This window comes from Carassius gibelio, chromosome A25 (assembly GCF_023724105.1).
Source record: "Carassius gibelio isolate Cgi1373 ecotype wild population from Czech Republic chromosome A25, carGib1.2-hapl.c, whole genome shotgun sequence".
Classification (NCBI taxonomy): domain Eukaryota; kingdom Metazoa; phylum Chordata; class Actinopteri; order Cypriniformes; family Cyprinidae; genus Carassius; species Carassius gibelio.
The window spans coordinates 17,917,569-17,936,444 of record NC_068395.1 but is presented as its reverse complement, the minus strand read 5'-3'; the positions used below and the strand labels follow the sequence as shown (position 1 = coordinate 17,936,444).

General features: G+C 42.2%; 1 protein-coding gene across 1 annotated transcript in view; it reads right to left on the bottom strand.

Moving 5' to 3' along the window:
* Positions 1-18,876, bottom strand: part of LOC127947416 (cingulin-like protein 1) — a 34,685-nt gene that overhangs the window by 14,568 nt on the left and 1,241 nt on the right. The window contains exons 2-14 of the mRNA XM_052544531.1: positions 18,439-18,760; positions 18,255-18,349; positions 17,653-17,740; positions 17,136-17,243; positions 16,920-17,068; positions 16,701-16,836; positions 16,415-16,627; positions 16,126-16,332; positions 15,941-16,045; positions 3,236-3,388; positions 2,960-3,130; positions 2,731-2,874; positions 2,492-2,581 (exon numbers count right to left, since the gene is read on the bottom strand). Of these exons, the coding sequence (XP_052400491.1) occupies positions 2,492-2,581; positions 2,731-2,874; positions 2,960-3,130; positions 3,236-3,388; positions 15,941-16,045; positions 16,126-16,332; positions 16,415-16,627; positions 16,701-16,836; positions 16,920-17,068; positions 17,136-17,243; positions 17,653-17,740; positions 18,255-18,349; positions 18,439-18,760 (1,981 nt within the window). The remainder of the gene's footprint in view (positions 1-2,491; positions 2,582-2,730; positions 2,875-2,959; positions 3,131-3,235; positions 3,389-15,940; positions 16,046-16,125; positions 16,333-16,414; positions 16,628-16,700; positions 16,837-16,919; positions 17,069-17,135; positions 17,244-17,652; positions 17,741-18,254; positions 18,350-18,438; positions 18,761-18,876) is intronic.

Sequence of the window (18,876 nt, the reverse complement as noted above, 5' to 3'; positions counted from 1 at the left end):
CAACATGGCCTTGTCCCAACTTTTTTGAGATGTGTTGATGCCATGAAATTTAAAATCAACATATTTTTCCCTTAAAATTATACATTTTCTCAGTTTAAACATTTCACGTCATATATGTTGTATTCATATATAAAATATTGAAATTTGAAACTTCCACATCATTGATCCTATTTTTAATCACAATTTGTACAGTGTCCCAATTTTTTGAATCAGGTTTGTATATCACACACAGACACGCCTTTGGCTTGCTTAGCTGTGGACGCTCAACTGATGAGACAGACACTACTGAAGAGAGCTGAACTGGATGATGACAACACTGAATCATCAATGAACTGACTTCAGCTGAAAAATGACTCCGTTATTGTCTTCATGCATCACTGACAACCAAGCTGCTTTGACACAAACAGTATAGTATAAAGCAATATAGAAATAAAGGTGACTTGACTTGACACACACAAACACACATACAACATTTATATATCCACGATTTCTGTGGACCGAGCATTCATCATGTTCTCTCCACAGTATTCATGTATCATAACTGTGCTCGTCATTATTCATGTGAATGCATTAATCTGTGGCCTTATGAAACTGTTCATGATGTAAGTAAAGGTGCATCTCAATAAATTAGAATGTTTTGGAAAAGTTCATTTATTTCTGTAATTCAACTCAAATTGTGAAACTTGTGTATTAAAATCAATGCACACAGACTGAAGAAGTTTAAGTCTTTATTTCTTTTAAGTGTGATGATTTTGGCTCACATTTAACAAAAACCCACCAATTCACTCTCAACAAATTATAATATGGTGACATGCCAATCAGCTAATCAACTCAAAACACCTGCTAAGGCTTCCTGAGACTTCAAACGGTCTCTCAGTTTGGGTCACTAGGCTACACAATCATGAGGAAGACTGCTGATCTGACAGTTGTCCAGAAGACAATCACTGACACCCTTCACAAGGAGGGTAAGACACAAACATTCATTGCCAACGAAGCTGGCTGTTCACAGAGTGCTGTATCCAAGCATGTTAACAGAAAGTTGACTGGAAGGAAAAAGTGTGGAAGAAAAAGATGCACAAACAAAAAAGAAGAGAACAGCAGCCTTATGAGGATTGTCAAGCAAAATAAATTCAAGAATTTGAGTGAACTTCACATGGACTGAGGCTGGGGTCAAGACATCAAGAGCACTACACACAAAAGTGTCAAGAGATTTACTGAACCATGGACAACATCAGAGGCATCTTACCTGGGCTAAGAGAAGAAGAAGAACTGGACTGTTGCCCAGTGTTTCAAAGTCCTCTTTTCAGATCAGAGCAAGTTTTGTATTTCATTTGGAAACCAAGGTCCTAGAGTCTGGAGGAAGGCTGGAGAAACTCATAGCACAAGTTGCTTGAAGTCGAGTGTTATGTTTCCACAGTCTGTGATGATTTGGGGTCAATGTCATCTAATGGTGTTGGTCCATTGTGTTTTTTGAAAACCAAAGTCACTGCACCCGTTTACCAAGAAATCTTGGAGCACTTCATGCTTCCTTCTGCTGACCAGCTTTTTGAAGATGCTGATTTCATTTTCCAGCAGGATTAGGCACCTGCCCACACTGCCAGAAGCACCAAAAGTTGGTTAAATGACCATGGTGTTGGTGTGCTTGATTGGCCAGCAAACTCACCAGACCTGAATCCCATAGAGAATCTGTGAACTATTGTCAAGAGGAAGATGAGAAACAAGAGACCAAACAATGCAGATGAGCTGAAGGCCACTGTCAAAGAAACCCTGGGCTTTCAGACCACCTCAGCAGTGCCACAAACTGATCACCTCCACGCCAGGCTGAATTGAGGCAGTAATTAAAGTAAAAGGAGCCTCTACCAAGTATTGAGTACATGTGCAATAAATGAACATACTTTCCAGAAGGCCAACAATTCACTAAAAATGCTTTTTTTTTATTGGTTTTATGGAATATTCTAATTTGTTGAGAGTGAATGTGTGGGCTTTGTTAAATGTGAGCAATTAAAAGAACCAAAGACTTGAATTTTATAATACTTCAATCTATTTAATACACAAGTTTCACAATTTGAGTTGAATTACTGAAATAAATGAACTTTTCCTCGACATTCTAATTTTTTAAGATGCACCTGTATGCATGTGGGTGTGTGTGGTTTATTCTGAGTGTGTCTGTGCTTTCTTTGTGTTTGACTGGAACAAAACTGAGTGACTCCAGTTAATGAGATACGGCTGAATGAAGCCCAGAAATAGAGAACCAGACAATCAGAGAACTGGAGCACTTTAAACCGGGTCAGAAACACACACAGTCCATTAGACACTGAACACAATCATGACCTACTTACACACACACACACACACACACACACACACACACATACAGTTTCTGCCATGACCTGCAGACATCAAACACACACACATTCAAGCTGAGAGATGTTTCTGTCCGGTGTGTGTGTGTGTGTGTGTGTGTGTGTGTGTGTGTGTGTGTGTGTGAGACCTGCTCTCGTCCTCGTTCCAGTCTTTTCATGAGTGCGTCTGAGCTGCTGCGCTCTTCTAACACACTCCGCTCCAGCTCACACACTCGCACCTAGACACACACAAATACAGACACATTAAGCACATGATTTTCTGAATTAACTGGAGATTAAAGTTCAGAATACTGTGTGTGTGTGTGTGTGAGTGTTAAATGTGTGTGTTTGATTGTGTGTGTGTTTGAGGATGTGTGTGTGTATGTACCTCCATGAGTTTGCTGTGTCTGTCATTGTGTGTTTGTTGTTTCTCCTCCAGCTCTTTTATTCTCCTCTGCAGCTGCTGAGTTTTCATTTCCGCCTCGTTCAGTTCAAACTCACAGCGAGAGAGTTTCTCCTCCAAAATACACCGCTGAACACACACACAAACACACACCAAATTTGATGACAGAAACACCAAATAGAGCCAGTGTGTATGTTTGTGTGTGGCAACGCACCTCTCTCTGATACTCCTGTGTGGCATGTGTGTGTGTCTGTAGTTGTGTGTGTGTGTCATGTAGCTGTGTGTGTAGCGTGTCCAGTTCTCTCTGGCTCTGATCTCTGAGCGCGTCCACCTCCTCCTGCAGCCTCAGCGTCTCCTGCTCCGACCCAGTCACCGCCACGCTCATCTACACACACACACACACACACACACACACACACACACACAAACACAGAGTGAGTGCGATCAGAGTGACGCCTCCATCAGACGGGGGTCACACACCTCCTCTCACCTCCTCCTGCAGTCGCTCTAACACTCGGTCCTGGCTCCTCCTCTGCTCCTCTAACTCACCGCGTCTCTGCTGCAGCTCCTCCATCTGACGGTGCTCCTCCTCAAACCTCTCCTTCAGCTCACGATGAGCTCGAGTCAGCCTGCTCAGCTCACTCTGAGACACAGACAAGTCAAGTCAGTCAATGCAATACAAAATCTATCAAGTCTGCTTTTTAAACAGGAAAATAGTTACAATACTGCAAGCACAGTTTAGTTCTGCTAAAAAGCAGCACTAGAAGGTGGACAAGAGTAAACAGTGAATATTTCAAGTTAAAGGCATCTCATTGTTAGCCGCATGTCCACTGTCGGACTCACGCACAAATTCAACAACCGAGAGGTGTACATGTAGCTGCCAGCAAGTGCCTGGCATACTCTCATAGGTTAACTCTGCTTGTACAGTGGAATCCTGCTCGCGGAGTGCTGTTTTGCTCGCGCAGTGGATTTTTGCTCGCTCAGCTGATTTCTGCTCCCTCGAGTCTACATGACTTTTGACAATTTGGATTATGATTATGATTGGTCACTTTCACACAGGGACATCCTTGTACATTGATTGACAGCTCTCATTACAGGAAGCACGGAGTTGGGTTAATGAATGAATTAGAATGAGTTTTCTAATATACATAAAAAGTCTCTGCACGTATAAAATGCTGTGCAGATCATAGTTAAATCAATTACCATCTGTGAATATATTAGCCAACGATGAAGCCCACGTTTTGTTAAGTAAGTTAACATTATATTTATTTGTTCGTTCAGGTGCAGGAGGGACTTCGAGGAGAACTTCGCAGAAGAGAGCTCGGTTCAGTGTCGCTGTCCGTGATACGCAGCTCTCTCTCTCTCATGCGCACCGAACACAGCGCGCGAGTAACCAGCTACTCCATTCAGCTTTTCCGCGTCTTGTGTTTGGATGCTTTAATGTTCAAATCGACAAGGCGTAAAAACATGTGAAAAAGATAAGCTTTCGTGACGATGCACAGCAGTGGCCCGTCAACTGTCCTGAGCATCTTTTTAGGCTGACCTCAGCCAGTCGGTTATATCAAATATCAAGGTGAAAGTCATCATAGCTCGCTAGACCCAGCTCCCAACCCAACTTTGAGAATAGATTAACAGCGATATTTTTTTTATCGCCGATAAGAGTTAACGCAGCACGGCCCACCACTAAAATAAATACACAATTGTGATAGAGAATAAGTAGTTGACGTCTGATTTCTCCAAGTGGTTGCATTTACCATTGTTCATTATCTGGCTTGGCTCTGTGTTCATCTTCAGTTCTCTCTTCACAGCAGTGTACTGTTTGAGTGCATGAATTACTCCGGGATATTGGTTTGTTTGAACTCAGAGGGAGTGTCAGCCACATTAAAAAAGTTAACAGCTTAAGTCATTTGTGGATTAATGCTTATTGGAGACGCGAACCGTTTCAAACGATTCAGTTCGATTTGGTGAACTGGTTCAAGAAGATCCGGTAACATCGAATGATTCGTTCACAAACTGGATAACAACAACTGCAGTGTTTTGAACTCTCTTACAACAGACCCGGAAGAGAAGACAATGTTGAATAAAGTCGTAGTTTTTGCTATTTTTGGACCAAAATGTATTTTCGATGCTTCAAAAAATTCTAAATGACCCTCTGATGTCACAAGGACTACTTTGATGATGTTTTTCTTACCTTTCTGGACATGGACAGTAGACCGTACACACATATTCAATGGAGGGACTGAGAGCTCTCGGACTAAATCTAAAATATCTTAAACTATGTTATGAAGATAAACAGAGGTCTAACGGGTTTGGAACGACATGAGGGTGAGTTATTAATGACACAACTTTGCTATTTGGGAGAACCAACCCTTTAATGTTTAGCGTGCACAGTCTTTTGCATCGCTTATTATTATAAATATTTCTGCCTTGTATGGTGATTATAATCCACATCGGATCAAGTTATTTCAAACATTCGCTGATGACTGAAAGTGAGTTTTGAGCTCAGCTTATTTTAAAAAGTCTTTAATACTGGTGTAGCTGTTATCTTTCTGTAATGATCCATGCTGACGATCTCCAAACGCAGAGAAACTCCGCCTTTGTTCAAAACCACTCCTCTAACCCCAGCTGGCCCGCTTGAGACTTAGGTCTCTGCAGAGCAAAAGTGGGTGTTTATCACCTTGTGGGTGTTTTCAAACTGCTGGGTGTTTCTAAATCATGTAATCTAAATGATCCCCTTTACCCAACCCCACCCCTAAATCTAACGTCATTATGACGTCAACCAATCAGGTATCATGGTGTAAAAACACCCTGATCTGGTAACTCCCGTTACTTTCCTTTTTTGGCCCAAGGTTTTCACCGGTCCAAAAAACACTGGCTGTTGGTCCTGAAGAAGCCCTGACGGGGCACAATCAACCCAAAGAAGTGACAGTGGAAATGCGACTGGCCCTGGCACGCACTAGCACGCCCACTTTAAGCTATGATCAGATGCTTTCTGAACTGCTGTTTTCTCACCTCTGTTATTTTTGTTGTGTTTATTTTGTTATTCAGAGGAAAGCATGCAGCTATGGGCATCAGAAGCAAAAAAAAAAACTTTATTTACCATTAACAAGGTAAAGCATTAAAAAGGTAGTATCCTCACAATTATATTCCTTCTTAGAGAAAAATGGTATATGTGAGGATTTCCAGTCAGGATTTAGACCGTATCATAGTACTGAGACTGCTCTCCTTAGAGTTACAAATGATCTGCTCTTATCATCTGATCATGGGTGTATCTCTCTATTAGTTCTATTGGATCTTAGTGCTGCGTTTGACACAATTGACCACAACATTCTTTTGCATAGACTAGAACACTTTGTTGGCATTAATGGATGTGCATTAGCATGGTTTAAATCATACTTATATGACTGCCATCAGTTCGTAGCAGTGAATGAAGATGTATCATATCAATCACAAGTGCAGTATGGAGTACCTCAAGGCTCAGTTCTAGGGCCGCTACTCTTCACGCTTTATATGTTACCCTTGGGAGATATCATCAGGAAACATGGTGTAAGCTTTCACTGTTATGTTGATGACACTCAGCTCTATATTTCTTTGCAGCCTCCTGAAACATAACAATTTGAAAAACTAATGGAATGCATAGTCAATATAAAAAACTGGATAAGGATGTAGGGTCAAAAATAATCCAATACTTCTATTTTCCTGTCTTAAACCTATTTTGAGTAACAAAAGCACGGAAGTGCTAATTTGGATCAAGGCCTGTAGGGCGACATGTCTATGGGTCATCATGGGTCTGCTAATTGTCACACCTTTTGTCCAGTGAGTGAAGATGTAATCTGCTGATTGGCCAGTTTGAATGTCCCACATTTGGTTTTTAATCACATGATCAAGGAAGGGATAAAAGTGTAACTGTTGCTCTGTCTCTTTTTCTTTGCAGACTCTTTTCTTTGCTACCCCTTTTCTTTTCTGGCACTCTCTTCTTGGTGCTCTGCACTCTCTCCCTATTTTTCTCCATCTTTTTTGTTATTAAACCATTTAAAATATAAATTATGTGCTAACTAGTCTTGATACAATATTAACTTTTGAAAGGCTACCTATCGCAATAAAAAATAGTCACTTAATAGCAATGCTCTCCCACATATTTATCTATTCTAACTGCACTTATTTCCATTGTTGGTATAAGTGGCAGTGGGTGGTAAAAGATTAGAAATATACAGTTTTATACCATCATGTTGATAACTTTTTTCCGTTAATGGATTAAAGCTGGCCTTCTGACCACGGTCAGTGGGTAAGTATGTTTTCATTCTCCATTTTGTATGATATAGAAATTAGAAGGTTGTAAGTAGCTTCAATATTCACATTACTATACAATCCGACAATATTTAGATTATCTCCTCAGGGATGGAAGGGAAAACCTCTAAAATAGTGATACACTGTTTGCTTTATGGAGCAAAAAAACTTGAGCCTACCTTGTGCAAACTCAAGAAAGAATATATTAATACTAGAAGTTCAGATGATGAAATGTTCGAAAGGTGGGACATGATTGGCAAATATCGAAAGAAATCAAAACATGGTGAAATAATTGAGGCTTTAAACATCATAAGCTGTACACGGCTGCGTGTAAATGAGCTAAAAGCTCACAAGTCCATGTTTCCCAAAATGCTTGACAGCGATGGGGCTAAAAAGAATGTTTACTCCTTAGAGGATGTGACTTGCTGTGCTGATTCCAGAATGATTTGTTCAGAGGAAGCATGTGCCACTGCTCAAAAAAGTGTGCCGATTTCAGTTCTTATGGTGATGCAACACTATAATAGCACAGAGTCGTGGGCCAGAATGCATGGTGTTAAGCAGGGTGCCTCAATAGATGGCCTGAAGGCAGAGAAAGTTTTTTGGCCCGCGCTAATATCAAGTAATGTGGCATGAAAATTCAAATGCAGCATCAGAAAGCCACATTGACTTACATCGTGTCTACACCGGACATCAGCAGCATGGCACGACCCAGCAAAATACAACAGAACTTAATTACAGTTTTTTACAATCACTTTGTGTCATGCTGTCTGGTCTCCGTTTCCCTGGGTGTCCACTAGTGGTCTCACTTCCCCATAGGCACCTCACCGTAGGCACTACAATTCCCACTAGTCTTGTCCCTTCATCACAATAATTGCACTCAGGTGTCTTCACTTGTTAGTCATTATCCTCCCTATATTAACCAGTCTTTTTCTGTTTGTCTGCATGGAGTCCTTACTTTCCGTCACCTGGTTTCCTAGTGTTTCTAGTTTTCGAGTTCCTGTTCCTAATTCTGTTTGTTTGTTTGTTTCTGTTTGGACTGATGTTTGGTTACGACCCCAGCTTTTTTTGACTCTGATTTTGGATTACCCAATATATCTCACACTGCATTTGGATCTCTCGTCTCCTGTGTTCCCGTATGTGACAGAAGGACTCCATCATGCCAAGATCCAGCGGTGTGGGGTTTCGTATACGTTCCCCAGCAAACATAGAGGAGTGAATGGGGAGACTTTCAAACCTAACCACTCTCCGTCAAAAGGGGAGTGAGGTGGGGTGCCTGGCGCAAATGTTCTGGACAATGGCAGTGGGGATGGGGTATAATGATGAGGCCCTGAAGGACCTTTTCAACGACTGCCTGGAGGACCCTTTGCCTCAGTGGGAGATAAAGGGGCTGGATATACTGGACTTTTGGAGGTTCACCAGTTACCTAGAGCATCGATATCGGTTGGATGACTCAGCCACACCTGTCTCTCTCGGTGGGATGGCCAACTCTAGACTGGGGTCTACAAACATTAGGACTGCCAGCCCAGCACCACTGCACAATATGGCTGCCAGCCCAGCGCCACAGCACAAGGTGGTCGCCAGCCCAGTGCCACGGCGCAAGATGGCTGCCAGTCCAGCGCCACAGCACAGGGTGGCTGCCGGCCCAGCGCCACTCCCCAAGATGGCCGCCAGCCCAGCGCCACTGCCCAAGATGGCCACCAGCCCAGCGCCACTGCCCAAGATGGCACAAGATGGCCGCTTCTCCAGCGCCTCTTCACGGGATGACAGCCACAGTTGACCCTCTAGAGTCGAGACAGGTTCCTGCTGACTCTCCAGAGTCGAGTCAGGTTCCCGTTGACCCTCCAGAGTCGAGTCAGGTTCCCGTTGACCCTCCAGAGTCAGGGCAAGACACTGTTGACACTCCAGAGTCAGGTCAAGTCACCGTTGACACTTCAGAGTCAGTTCAAGTCACCGTTGACACTCCAGAGTCAGTAAGACCTCAGGAGTCAAGTCAAGTCACTGGTGAACCTCAAGGACAGAGTCAAGTAACCGGTGTTCTTCATGGGCAGATTCAAGTCACCATTGATTTTCATGTGCAAAGGCAAGTCACCAGTGATCTTCATGGACTAAGTCAAGTCACCAATGATCTTCATGGACAAAGTCAAGTCACCAATGATCTTCATGGACAAAGTCAAGTCACCAATGATCTTCATGGGCAAAGTCAAGTCACCAGTGTTCTTCATGGGCAAGGTCAAGTCACCGACTATCTTCATGGGCAAAGGCAAGTCACCATTGATCTTCATGAGCAAATGCAAGTCACCTTTGATCTTCATGAGCAGAGTCCGGTCATCAATGATCTTTATGAGCAGAGTCAGGTCACCAGTGATCCTCATGAACAGAGTCAAGTCACCAATGATCTTCATGAGCAGAATCAAGTCACCATTGATCTTCCTGAATCCAGTTTAAACTCTGTGGAACTACCAGAGCTTATCCACGTCTCAGCCGAACTCTCTGAGCACTTGACTGATCCTGTCGTGGCCACAGAGGCCACCCTTAACTTGTTCATGTTCTCTGTTTCTGTAACCTGGTTTTCTAGTGTTCCTAGTTTTCGAGTTCCTGTTCCTGATTCTGTTTGTTTGTTTCTGTTTGGACTGATGTTTGGTTATGACCCCAGCTTGTTTTGACTCTGATTTTGGATTACCCAATAAATCACACACTTCACTTGGATCTCTCGTCTCCTGTGTTTCCGTATGTGACACTTTGTTACTATTTTCAGAACCTTGATGTCATTTTTCACAACTCTAGACACAAAACTCACAACCAATGATCAAAATGCACATTTTTCAAAACTCTAACCCTCTCAATTGCTTGGATACAATACACAAACTTAGATCATTTGTTCATTAAACAATCACCTGTTCAATATGACACAACTTAACATCAAAGTGCTACTATTTCAAAAAGCAATTCACACATTACATTTCAAATGATTGTCTATTCATTTCCTTACAATGATCTAACTATCAATTGATACAACTGCTCAAAATGAGAAGTAACTGTTGTATTACTCTTAATGCATAGTTGTATGGAAACAGACAAACAATCTTCCATGTTTACTGTAAATCATGAACGTTTCAAGATAACGAGATTCATTGTCACCAATTAGCGCGGACCATGAATCAATTAGACTACAATATCCATGGATGTAACCTAATATTTTATCATAATGCTTCATCAGACACTGTGTCTATGGCCCCAAATACTGTACCACCTTTTCACACTATTTACAGTATTGACAGTACTGCACTGTATAGATGCAGGCCCTTGTAATTGCTTGTCCAATTCTGCAAACTCATTACTGATGATTGAGTGCACATTGTGGAATGAGTATATAGTGAAGAGTTGATTGGGATCCAATTGCAAGAGCATAGTGATACGTAACATGGAGCCAGCAGGTGATCCAGGTCACAGTGGAGGTCAAGCAGTGGTGGGAGGAAGACGAGGAAGACGTGTTGGTCAAAGGAATGGCAGGGAACAGGCACTCCTTCTGAGAAATGGTCGTGGGCCTCGTTTGAGAGGTGTGGGGGAATGAGGCAGAGGACAAGGCCATGGACCAACACAGCAGCAGCAACAGCATGTCCATTGAAATTCGGGCAATAGTTGTAGACCATGTCATAAATCATGGCATGAAAATGACTGAGGCGGCTACAATGATACAACCAAACCTCAGAAGGTCATCCGTGGCCTCAATAATCAGAACTTTCCACAATGAGAACCGGTAAGTTATCAGCATGCACTAAACACTATGGTACTCTCAATTGTCAAATCACAGAATAGGTGATGTGACCAAGTGTCTTCTTACTCTAATGTTCCCTGTAGAATTGTGAGGCAAAATTCTAACTGACCAACAAGAGCAGGCTGTGGTCGATTTGGTTCGGGCCAGAAATGATATTCGCCTTACAGAAATTCGCCAGCATATCTTGGACAATGAAGACATGTTCAACAATGTGGGATCCATAAGTTTGCAGACTATTGCACGCATACTGAAAAGGCACCAGGTATCTATAAAACAACTATACCATGTGCCTTTCGAAAGAAATGCAGACAGAGTGAAGCAAATGAAGATTGAGTATGTTCAGGTAAGTTCAGTTTCAAGATGACTGTTGTAAAAACATTCCCAAAAATTCTACATTGTACAATAATCTTTAAATGTTTTTAGAGGGTGATGGAGCTGGCTGCTTATGATGACCATCACAAATTCATATATTTGGATGAGACCGGTTTTAATCTGGCCAAGACAAGGAGGAGAGGTCGGAATTTCATTGGCCAGCGGGCAACCATCCAAGTATCTGGACAAAGTGGGGCCAACATTACCATGTGTACAGCTATATGAGAAGATGGTGTGGTGGGACGCAGACCTCATATTGGACCATATAATGCAGCTCTCTTTGTCACCTTTCTTGATGAGCTCACTCAGGTTTGTAGAGCTGAAGGTGTGACCTATGTCATTGTGTGGGACAATGTCAGGTTCCACCATGCTCATGTGGTGCAAGCATGGTTTCAGGCCCATGCACAATTTACCACCCTGTATTTACCCCCATACTCTCCCTTCCTTAACCCCAATTGAGGAAATTTTCTCCGCATGGAGATGGAAGGTTCATGATGGGCACTCTTCTCCAGGCCATGGATGACGCCTGCAATGACATCACAGCAGACCAGTGTCAGGCCTGGATTCACCATGACCAAAGGTTTTTTTCCAAGATGTTTGGCTAATGAAAACATCCATTGTGATGTAGATGAGAACCTGTGGCCAAATCCACAACACAAAGTTGATGACAACGTAGAAGCACAGTAATCATTCCTGTTTTGTTTCTTACAATACAAGCAAGCAAGTTGAGAACAACTGCATTTGGTGTTTTACAGTACTGTCTTTTCTCTTCTATTTCATAGCTAATTATGTTTGCTTTGATTCAAATAAACCTATGGTGTGATTGTACTGTAGTGTTTTGCATCAATATATTACAAACTTTGTTCAATGATTCCACTGTGTCTGTAGTATTCTCTCTACTACTGCAGTACTTTTACAGAGATGTATTTACTGTACATGTAGTACTATAATGAAACCTGTATCACCTATTTTGTTCTACAATATTTAATGATTTTACGAACAATGACACAGTGAAACTATCGGTTGCTTGTGTGTGGGTGATCTATGATTATGTTTCAATGGTATTTCAAAGTAAATTTGTGTTTTGAACCAATGATTGTGCAAGTGCAAGATTTCTTTAAAGATGTGAAAGCGCAAGGCAATGTTTTGAACATTAGACATCCTGTGTTACAAGTGATAACCGTTTTGAGTTTTGTGCCTAGAGTTTTGAAAAATGACATCAAGGTTCTGAAAATAGTAGCAAAGTGATTGTAAACAACTGTATAATCAGTGATGCTGTCAAAATAATATTCAAACTTACATTAGACACATTTAACACTGAATAAAGCACATAATCATTACCTAAGATTATCACTGTAATATTTTGTATGTTGTTCCTGCTGCCAGGTTGCAGAAAAAAAAAAAAATTCTAAAGCATAATTCTGTGTAGCTTATTCTCAAGTGTCACTATCGCAGGTGGTTAGAGCAAAAACTACATGGAAAAGATGCTTTTTATCGCATCACATCTGGTTAGGACACACAATGTTACAGTTTGATCCCCCCAAAAAAATCTAAGTATAAAATATTAATGCTAACAGATCTAATAATTGAATCTGTGAAATGAGAAAGTGGAGAGAAGAGATTCAGTCAGGAGATTAGCAGGAACAGTTGATTTGCACGGCAGACATGGAGATACAAATCTTTTGTTTGTTCATTTGTTTTTAACATTCAACAGGCAAAGTTCTTCTGTATCTAAATGCAAAAATTATCATAATTGTTTTAATAAAACAGAATACTGGGGGGGGGGGGGGGGGGGTTTGTAATTCCTGTCACAAAATAGGCCATACAGAGGAAAAATGCCGGTCACTGGGTAGTGGTACCTCCACCTTATTTTCAGAAAGATAGGAAACCACTTTCTAAAGGCAGATATCAATGCTCATTTGCGGGTAAAACTCTTAGTGAGTTGACTGCATTGTTCATGCAAGGCCTTCTTCTACTGACTTCACTTGCTAGTGGGTTAGCAGCCTAATAGCAATGTGTTTAATATGAAAACATCCAAATTTCAGTTATGCTGTTTGTATTTTCAAATTTGTAATAGTGCTTAAGACATTGTGCACATAGAACACACTTTATAGTTATTTGTGCTACTACATGTACAGTACACAAAGACTAGTTGAGTATATTCTTTAAAAAATGACTGCTTTACTGTAAGTGTGAGAAAAAATGTTGGTTAAATGTTGTAGATACTATGCATTCTAGACCGTGTGTCTTGTGTAAAATTGGAAAATACTGTAATACTGGAATTGAATAGCAATTTTCAAGTTGCATGTGTGTCTATGTTGAGTTTATCTGTAGAGAGTGGTACACTCGGCTATTTTCCATATAGCTGCAGTTAAGCCATGTACAGGAGCATAGAATTGCCATGTGGCCACAGTGTGATTCACAATTGTCTTAAAATGCTTTTCTCACAACAGGATCCAATACCTCTGAACTTTCCACTATATCATGCTCCTTAACAAAAAAAAACATTGGTGTGGAAGCCGTTTGAGCCAGATCACACCTCATACTCACATTCTCAGACTGGCTCCCAGTTATTACAGGACTAAATTTGCATCACAATTGTAAAACTTCCTCACCTTTGTTTGGAGCATGATTACACTGACACATAACTGCTAAATACAGACACACATATAAAACCATTTGATCTTCACAGTCAAATTGACATCTGTCTTAAACTGTCTCAAATAAACTGTATTATAATTGTGAATTTCACTCAATTATTGCTTGTTTTGGTTTCTTTGGGGTTACCTAATCACTAAGTTCTTTATCTTACCAAGTTTCAGATGTAAATTAGTATTTATCATTCTTCCCTAAGTACAAATATTTTCATTGATATATCATGTAACTAATTTGATTTACGTTTCTTTGTTTGTAATTCATTTTAGTTTCAATTATTGTTTTGGACAATTGAATTCCTGTATTTGGTTACACTAAATATTTTGTTAAATACTCTTACTGATGAAATCAATAATTGTTGATTTTATCATAATTTTAATGTTTCCAAAAAAAAAGTGTAAGAGTTTTTCAGATTAGCTTTTGTTCTCACTTTGACCATCTTTTTTAAGTACATCAAGTTAAGGGCTTTTTGTCTGAGACAAATTCAATCTGACCACATCAAACCTCTGACCAATGACAAATGCCATGTATTCATTTGCTGTTTGTTGTGCCATATGATCTTTTAAAATCACAGGATCCCAGCTGCACAAGTTCACATCCTGTGTTCTGCCTCAGAAAGAGGAACATTGGGGTTCTACGCCACTTCAGTGTCTGCTCTTGTGGAGGAGTGAAGTATTCAATGGATGATTTGTACATCTATGAAGGGTGCAACACCATCTGAGGAACATCTCTCACGCAGGACATAAAAGGAGAACAAAGACATAACAGATTCAGCTGGAACAAATCTGGACCAGACGTCTGAAGATGACATCTGCAAACAACAGAATCATGTTTTCATGGACTGTGTCACCTTTTTCCTCTTTAGGTGTGGCCAACGCTGCTAGGGGGACTTTGTAGGGTCATAAATAATCAAAAACTTCTGTTTTCCTGAGTAACAGAAGGACCGCAGGCAATCCAGCTCCTCTAGGAAGGTGAACAGAATATTTCCAGGAGGACTTTACTAATATCCAGCAATATCATCGACTTGATCACACAGATACTATTTAAACCGAACAGAGCTTCATGATCATCTCTGAATTCAATGATGAAACTGAAAAGTCAGTGTTTACTATTGTCCTTTTGTATTATTGACACACTATTTTTCTATTTAAAGGTACAGGTTGGAGGACCTGCCACTAGATGGTGCACTACCAAAACAATAACAATTGCGTGGTTTGATGACACTAAGCAGGAGTGTGGAATGATGGGATGTGTTGTCTTCTACCCAACTGCTGATGGCCATCAATCAGACGGAAAGATAAATCATGGCTTTAACGCAAGTTCAACGATTAGCGCGAGTAGATTACATACAAAGTCAATGTAAAGACGCAATCAGATTATGGATCAGACGCATCCTCGCTCGTGTCTAGAGACGCGATGCCCCGTGTTTGGCGTGTATGCCCCATAATACTAATCTTGTTGATCGTTATAATAGCACGTTTTCTGTAAAGATATGTGAATCGACATGTTTGTTTTTCTTTCATTTTGAGTTATTTTTTAATAAGCAGATAATTGTTTGTTTACACCTGCAAGTTTTTCTGCTCTTTGTCATAATGGATAAGCGGCATATTACGATGTGAACTTTGTGGGATGCTATTCAACAGATAAAGACTGACATGCTGACTCACTTTGATGAAAAATCAGACTCCATTCAGAGCAGTTTGAACAGCATTCAGAACTCTTTAAGCACTTTAGGAGATCAAGTTAACTTGTTAGAGCAGCTTGTTGGTGCTAATGAGGACAACGTGCAAGTGTGTGTCACTCAGATTCAACAACTGGAACAACTGTTTCACTTCCAAATTTTTTTTTTTTTTTAGGGTTTGTTGTATATTTGTTTCTAGTTATTTCAAGTTTGTGGTGCCTCTTCTTTGTGTGTGTGTGTGTGTGTGTGTGTGTTGTTTATGGATGTATTGTTCATTTGTGTTTCATGTTACTCCGTTGTGATTGTGAGATATTGTGTTTCAGGACACCCTCGAAAACGAGATGTTAGATCTCAAGGGACTAATCCTAATAAATAAGTTCAACAATGAACACCCCAGACGGACAGACGGACAGACGGACGGGTACCTGCGTGTCCTCCAGGTGTCTCATCAGGGCTCGGTTGGCTCCACACATGTCCTCCTCCTGCTGTCTGACCTCCTTCAGCTCCTCCTCCAGATTCTGTTTCTCCATCTGAACATCAGGAAACAGCTGCTAGTGAAAGCTGAACTCTTCATACAGCAGCTTTATCGGGAGATCGTGCAGATTCTCACCGTCTGCTGCTCCACGCGTGCTGTGAGGAGCGTCTCCTGCTCCTGTTTCTGCTGGATGAGGCGCTGGAGGGAGGACATCTGCTGCTCCAGAGTGCAGATCTTCTGCTGGAGCTCTGCTTTAGTCTGCTTCAGCTCTGAGATCAGCGTCTGACCGGCTCCTTGCTCTGCAGCCACCTCCAGGACCTTCTGACTCAGCAGAGCCACACTCTGGAGGGACATCAAGGCAGCTTTCATTCAAAAGTACATGAAATACAGGTGAACTGAACTGAAACACAACATAGAAACGTGCCTCTTTGGCCTGCTGTGTGGCGTCCAGGAGTCTGTGTATCTCCTGCTGGTGCTCGTGCTGAAGCACCTCCACATCTCTGGCGTGAGCAGAGATCTCCTCCTCTAGCGCCCCCCGCAGGGCTCTGAGCTCCTGGTCCCGCCGGTGGAGTGCCTCCTCCTGGTCCTCCTGCACCCGCTGCAGGGCCTCGAACTCCCCGCGCAGCTGACACAGATCCTGAGAGACGGACAGAGAGGATTTCACCTCACACACAGCATGCCATGAGAAGTGAAGGGGTCAGAGGTCATACCTGCAGCAGCCGGTCTCTCTCTCCAGCCTCGCAGCTCTTAGTGCTGTCTAACTCATCATGGATGTCAGACAGCTGCTGCTGCAGATCCCTCATATCAGAACGACACTGATCACGAGCTCTTCTGGCCTGCAGGAGTCTGGAGAATACATCACACACACTCAGACACACACACACACGCGTATAAGTGTGTGTGAGGGAGAGAGAGAGAGCTCTACTCACTGGTCCAGGGAGATCTGCAGCTCTTTCTCCATGTCTGTGAGTTTGTGGCGGATGATGATCTGCTCCTGTTCGCTCCTCTCTAGCGCCTCCTGCAGTCTCCTCAGCTCAGCGTTTCTCTCCTCCTTCTGCTCAGACAGACTCTCGTTGCTCTGCAGAGAGACGGGTGCCATCAGACGGGACACAGACTGACTGACTGAGCTCATATATGACCGTCACCTGCTGGGCTTCCTGCAGCTGCTGCTGTAAGAGAGTGAGGTGTCTCTCTAGCGCCGCCCTTCTGTCTGTAAGATCATTCACCTCCACCAGAGGAGCTGCACACTCCATCTACAACACGTGCAGATCAATCAAACACCTCACAAACATACGGAGAGATTTTACACACCAGATTAAATAAAGATATATAATACAACTTTAAAATAGTTTATGGAATGATGAATGATGCAAATATATTTTATCATGCTTATATTTATTGATTGACACAATTTATTATATATAGATTTTTTTTCATATCCTTTTTATTTTTATAATAAATAAATACACATCTTTTTTTAATTTATGCTTCCATTTCATCATACTTATTGCAATATGCCATTAAGTTTGAATGATTTCATTATATTTTTATTAATGTAGTTATAATTACGACACTGAAACTGTAAAGTTTGTTTTGAATTGAGTGAGAACAGCAGCAGTTGAATGTACTACGGTACTGTGATGGAAGGTAAATGTCTCTCACCTCCTCCAGTGCACTGAACTTCAGCAGGTGAATCTTGTCAAACATCAGCTCCACCTTCTGCCTGATAATGGCTTCACCCTCACAGGACCTGAGTGAAAGCAGCCGCAGAGACACAGCTAGAGTCACGGCACCAGTATTTACTCACGCGCCGCTCCAAACCCACTGAATTATAACTTCATTTGGGTGACAGAAAGCTTGTGTGAGTTTGGAAGAGCGGCAGTGACAGTTTCTTCTGAGGCAGAACTAATAAAGTCATGCAGGTTTGGAGCGACATGAGGGCAGTAAATAATGACGATTCAGCTGAGCTAGCGGTTTTAGTTCAGACCCATCACTCTGGTTCCTCAGGATCAGTTCTCCTTCAGGTTCCTCTGATGTGCTGAACACATCTACAGTCATCCAGCTGAACAAACACATCACTATCAGAAGAATGAGGAGGAGCCGTGCTTTCTGGGACGCGAGAGATTCCAGAGAAGCATGAGACTTTTATCATCTAATGATTACCATACACCACATACAGTATTTAATTTCAGAGAATCCCATGTGTTTATCATATAACAGTACCTAAAGCAGCTGAATGAACAGGATCTAGGGTTCGTTCTCACCCTTCTTTCAGGTAGTTAACCATCACCAGTTTAGCGGTTTCCTCATCGAGCTGATCCGGAAGCTCTCGCCGTCCTTTCAGAAGATCAGGTGTGGCCTTAGAGACACGGGACATAATGACTCATGAATCAGTTCAGAGGAATCAAATACATTCAAATGACTCGTGTGTGTGTGTCTCGTCCCTACCTGGCCGCTGCCGTTCTCCTCTTTGACCTCTGACCTCTCCTGCTGTCCTGCAGATGTGTCTCTGACCCCTGTGACCTCTGACCTCTCCCGCTGTCCTGCAGATGTGTCTCTGACCCCTGTGACCTCTGACCTCTCCCGCTGTCCTGCAGATGTGTCTCTGACCCCTGTGACCTCTGACCTCTCCCGTTGTCCTGCAGATGTGTCTCTGACCCCTGTGACCTCTGACCTCTCCCGCTGTCCTGCAGATGTGTCTCTGACCCCTGTGACCTCTGACCTCTCCCGCTGTCCTGCAGATGTGTCTCTGACCCCTGTGACCTCTGACCTCTCCCGCTGTCCTGCAGATATGTCTCTGACCCCTGTGACCTCTGACCTCTCCCGCTGTCCTGCAGATGTGTCTCTGACCCCTGTGACCTCTGACGTCTCCCGCTGTCCTGCAGA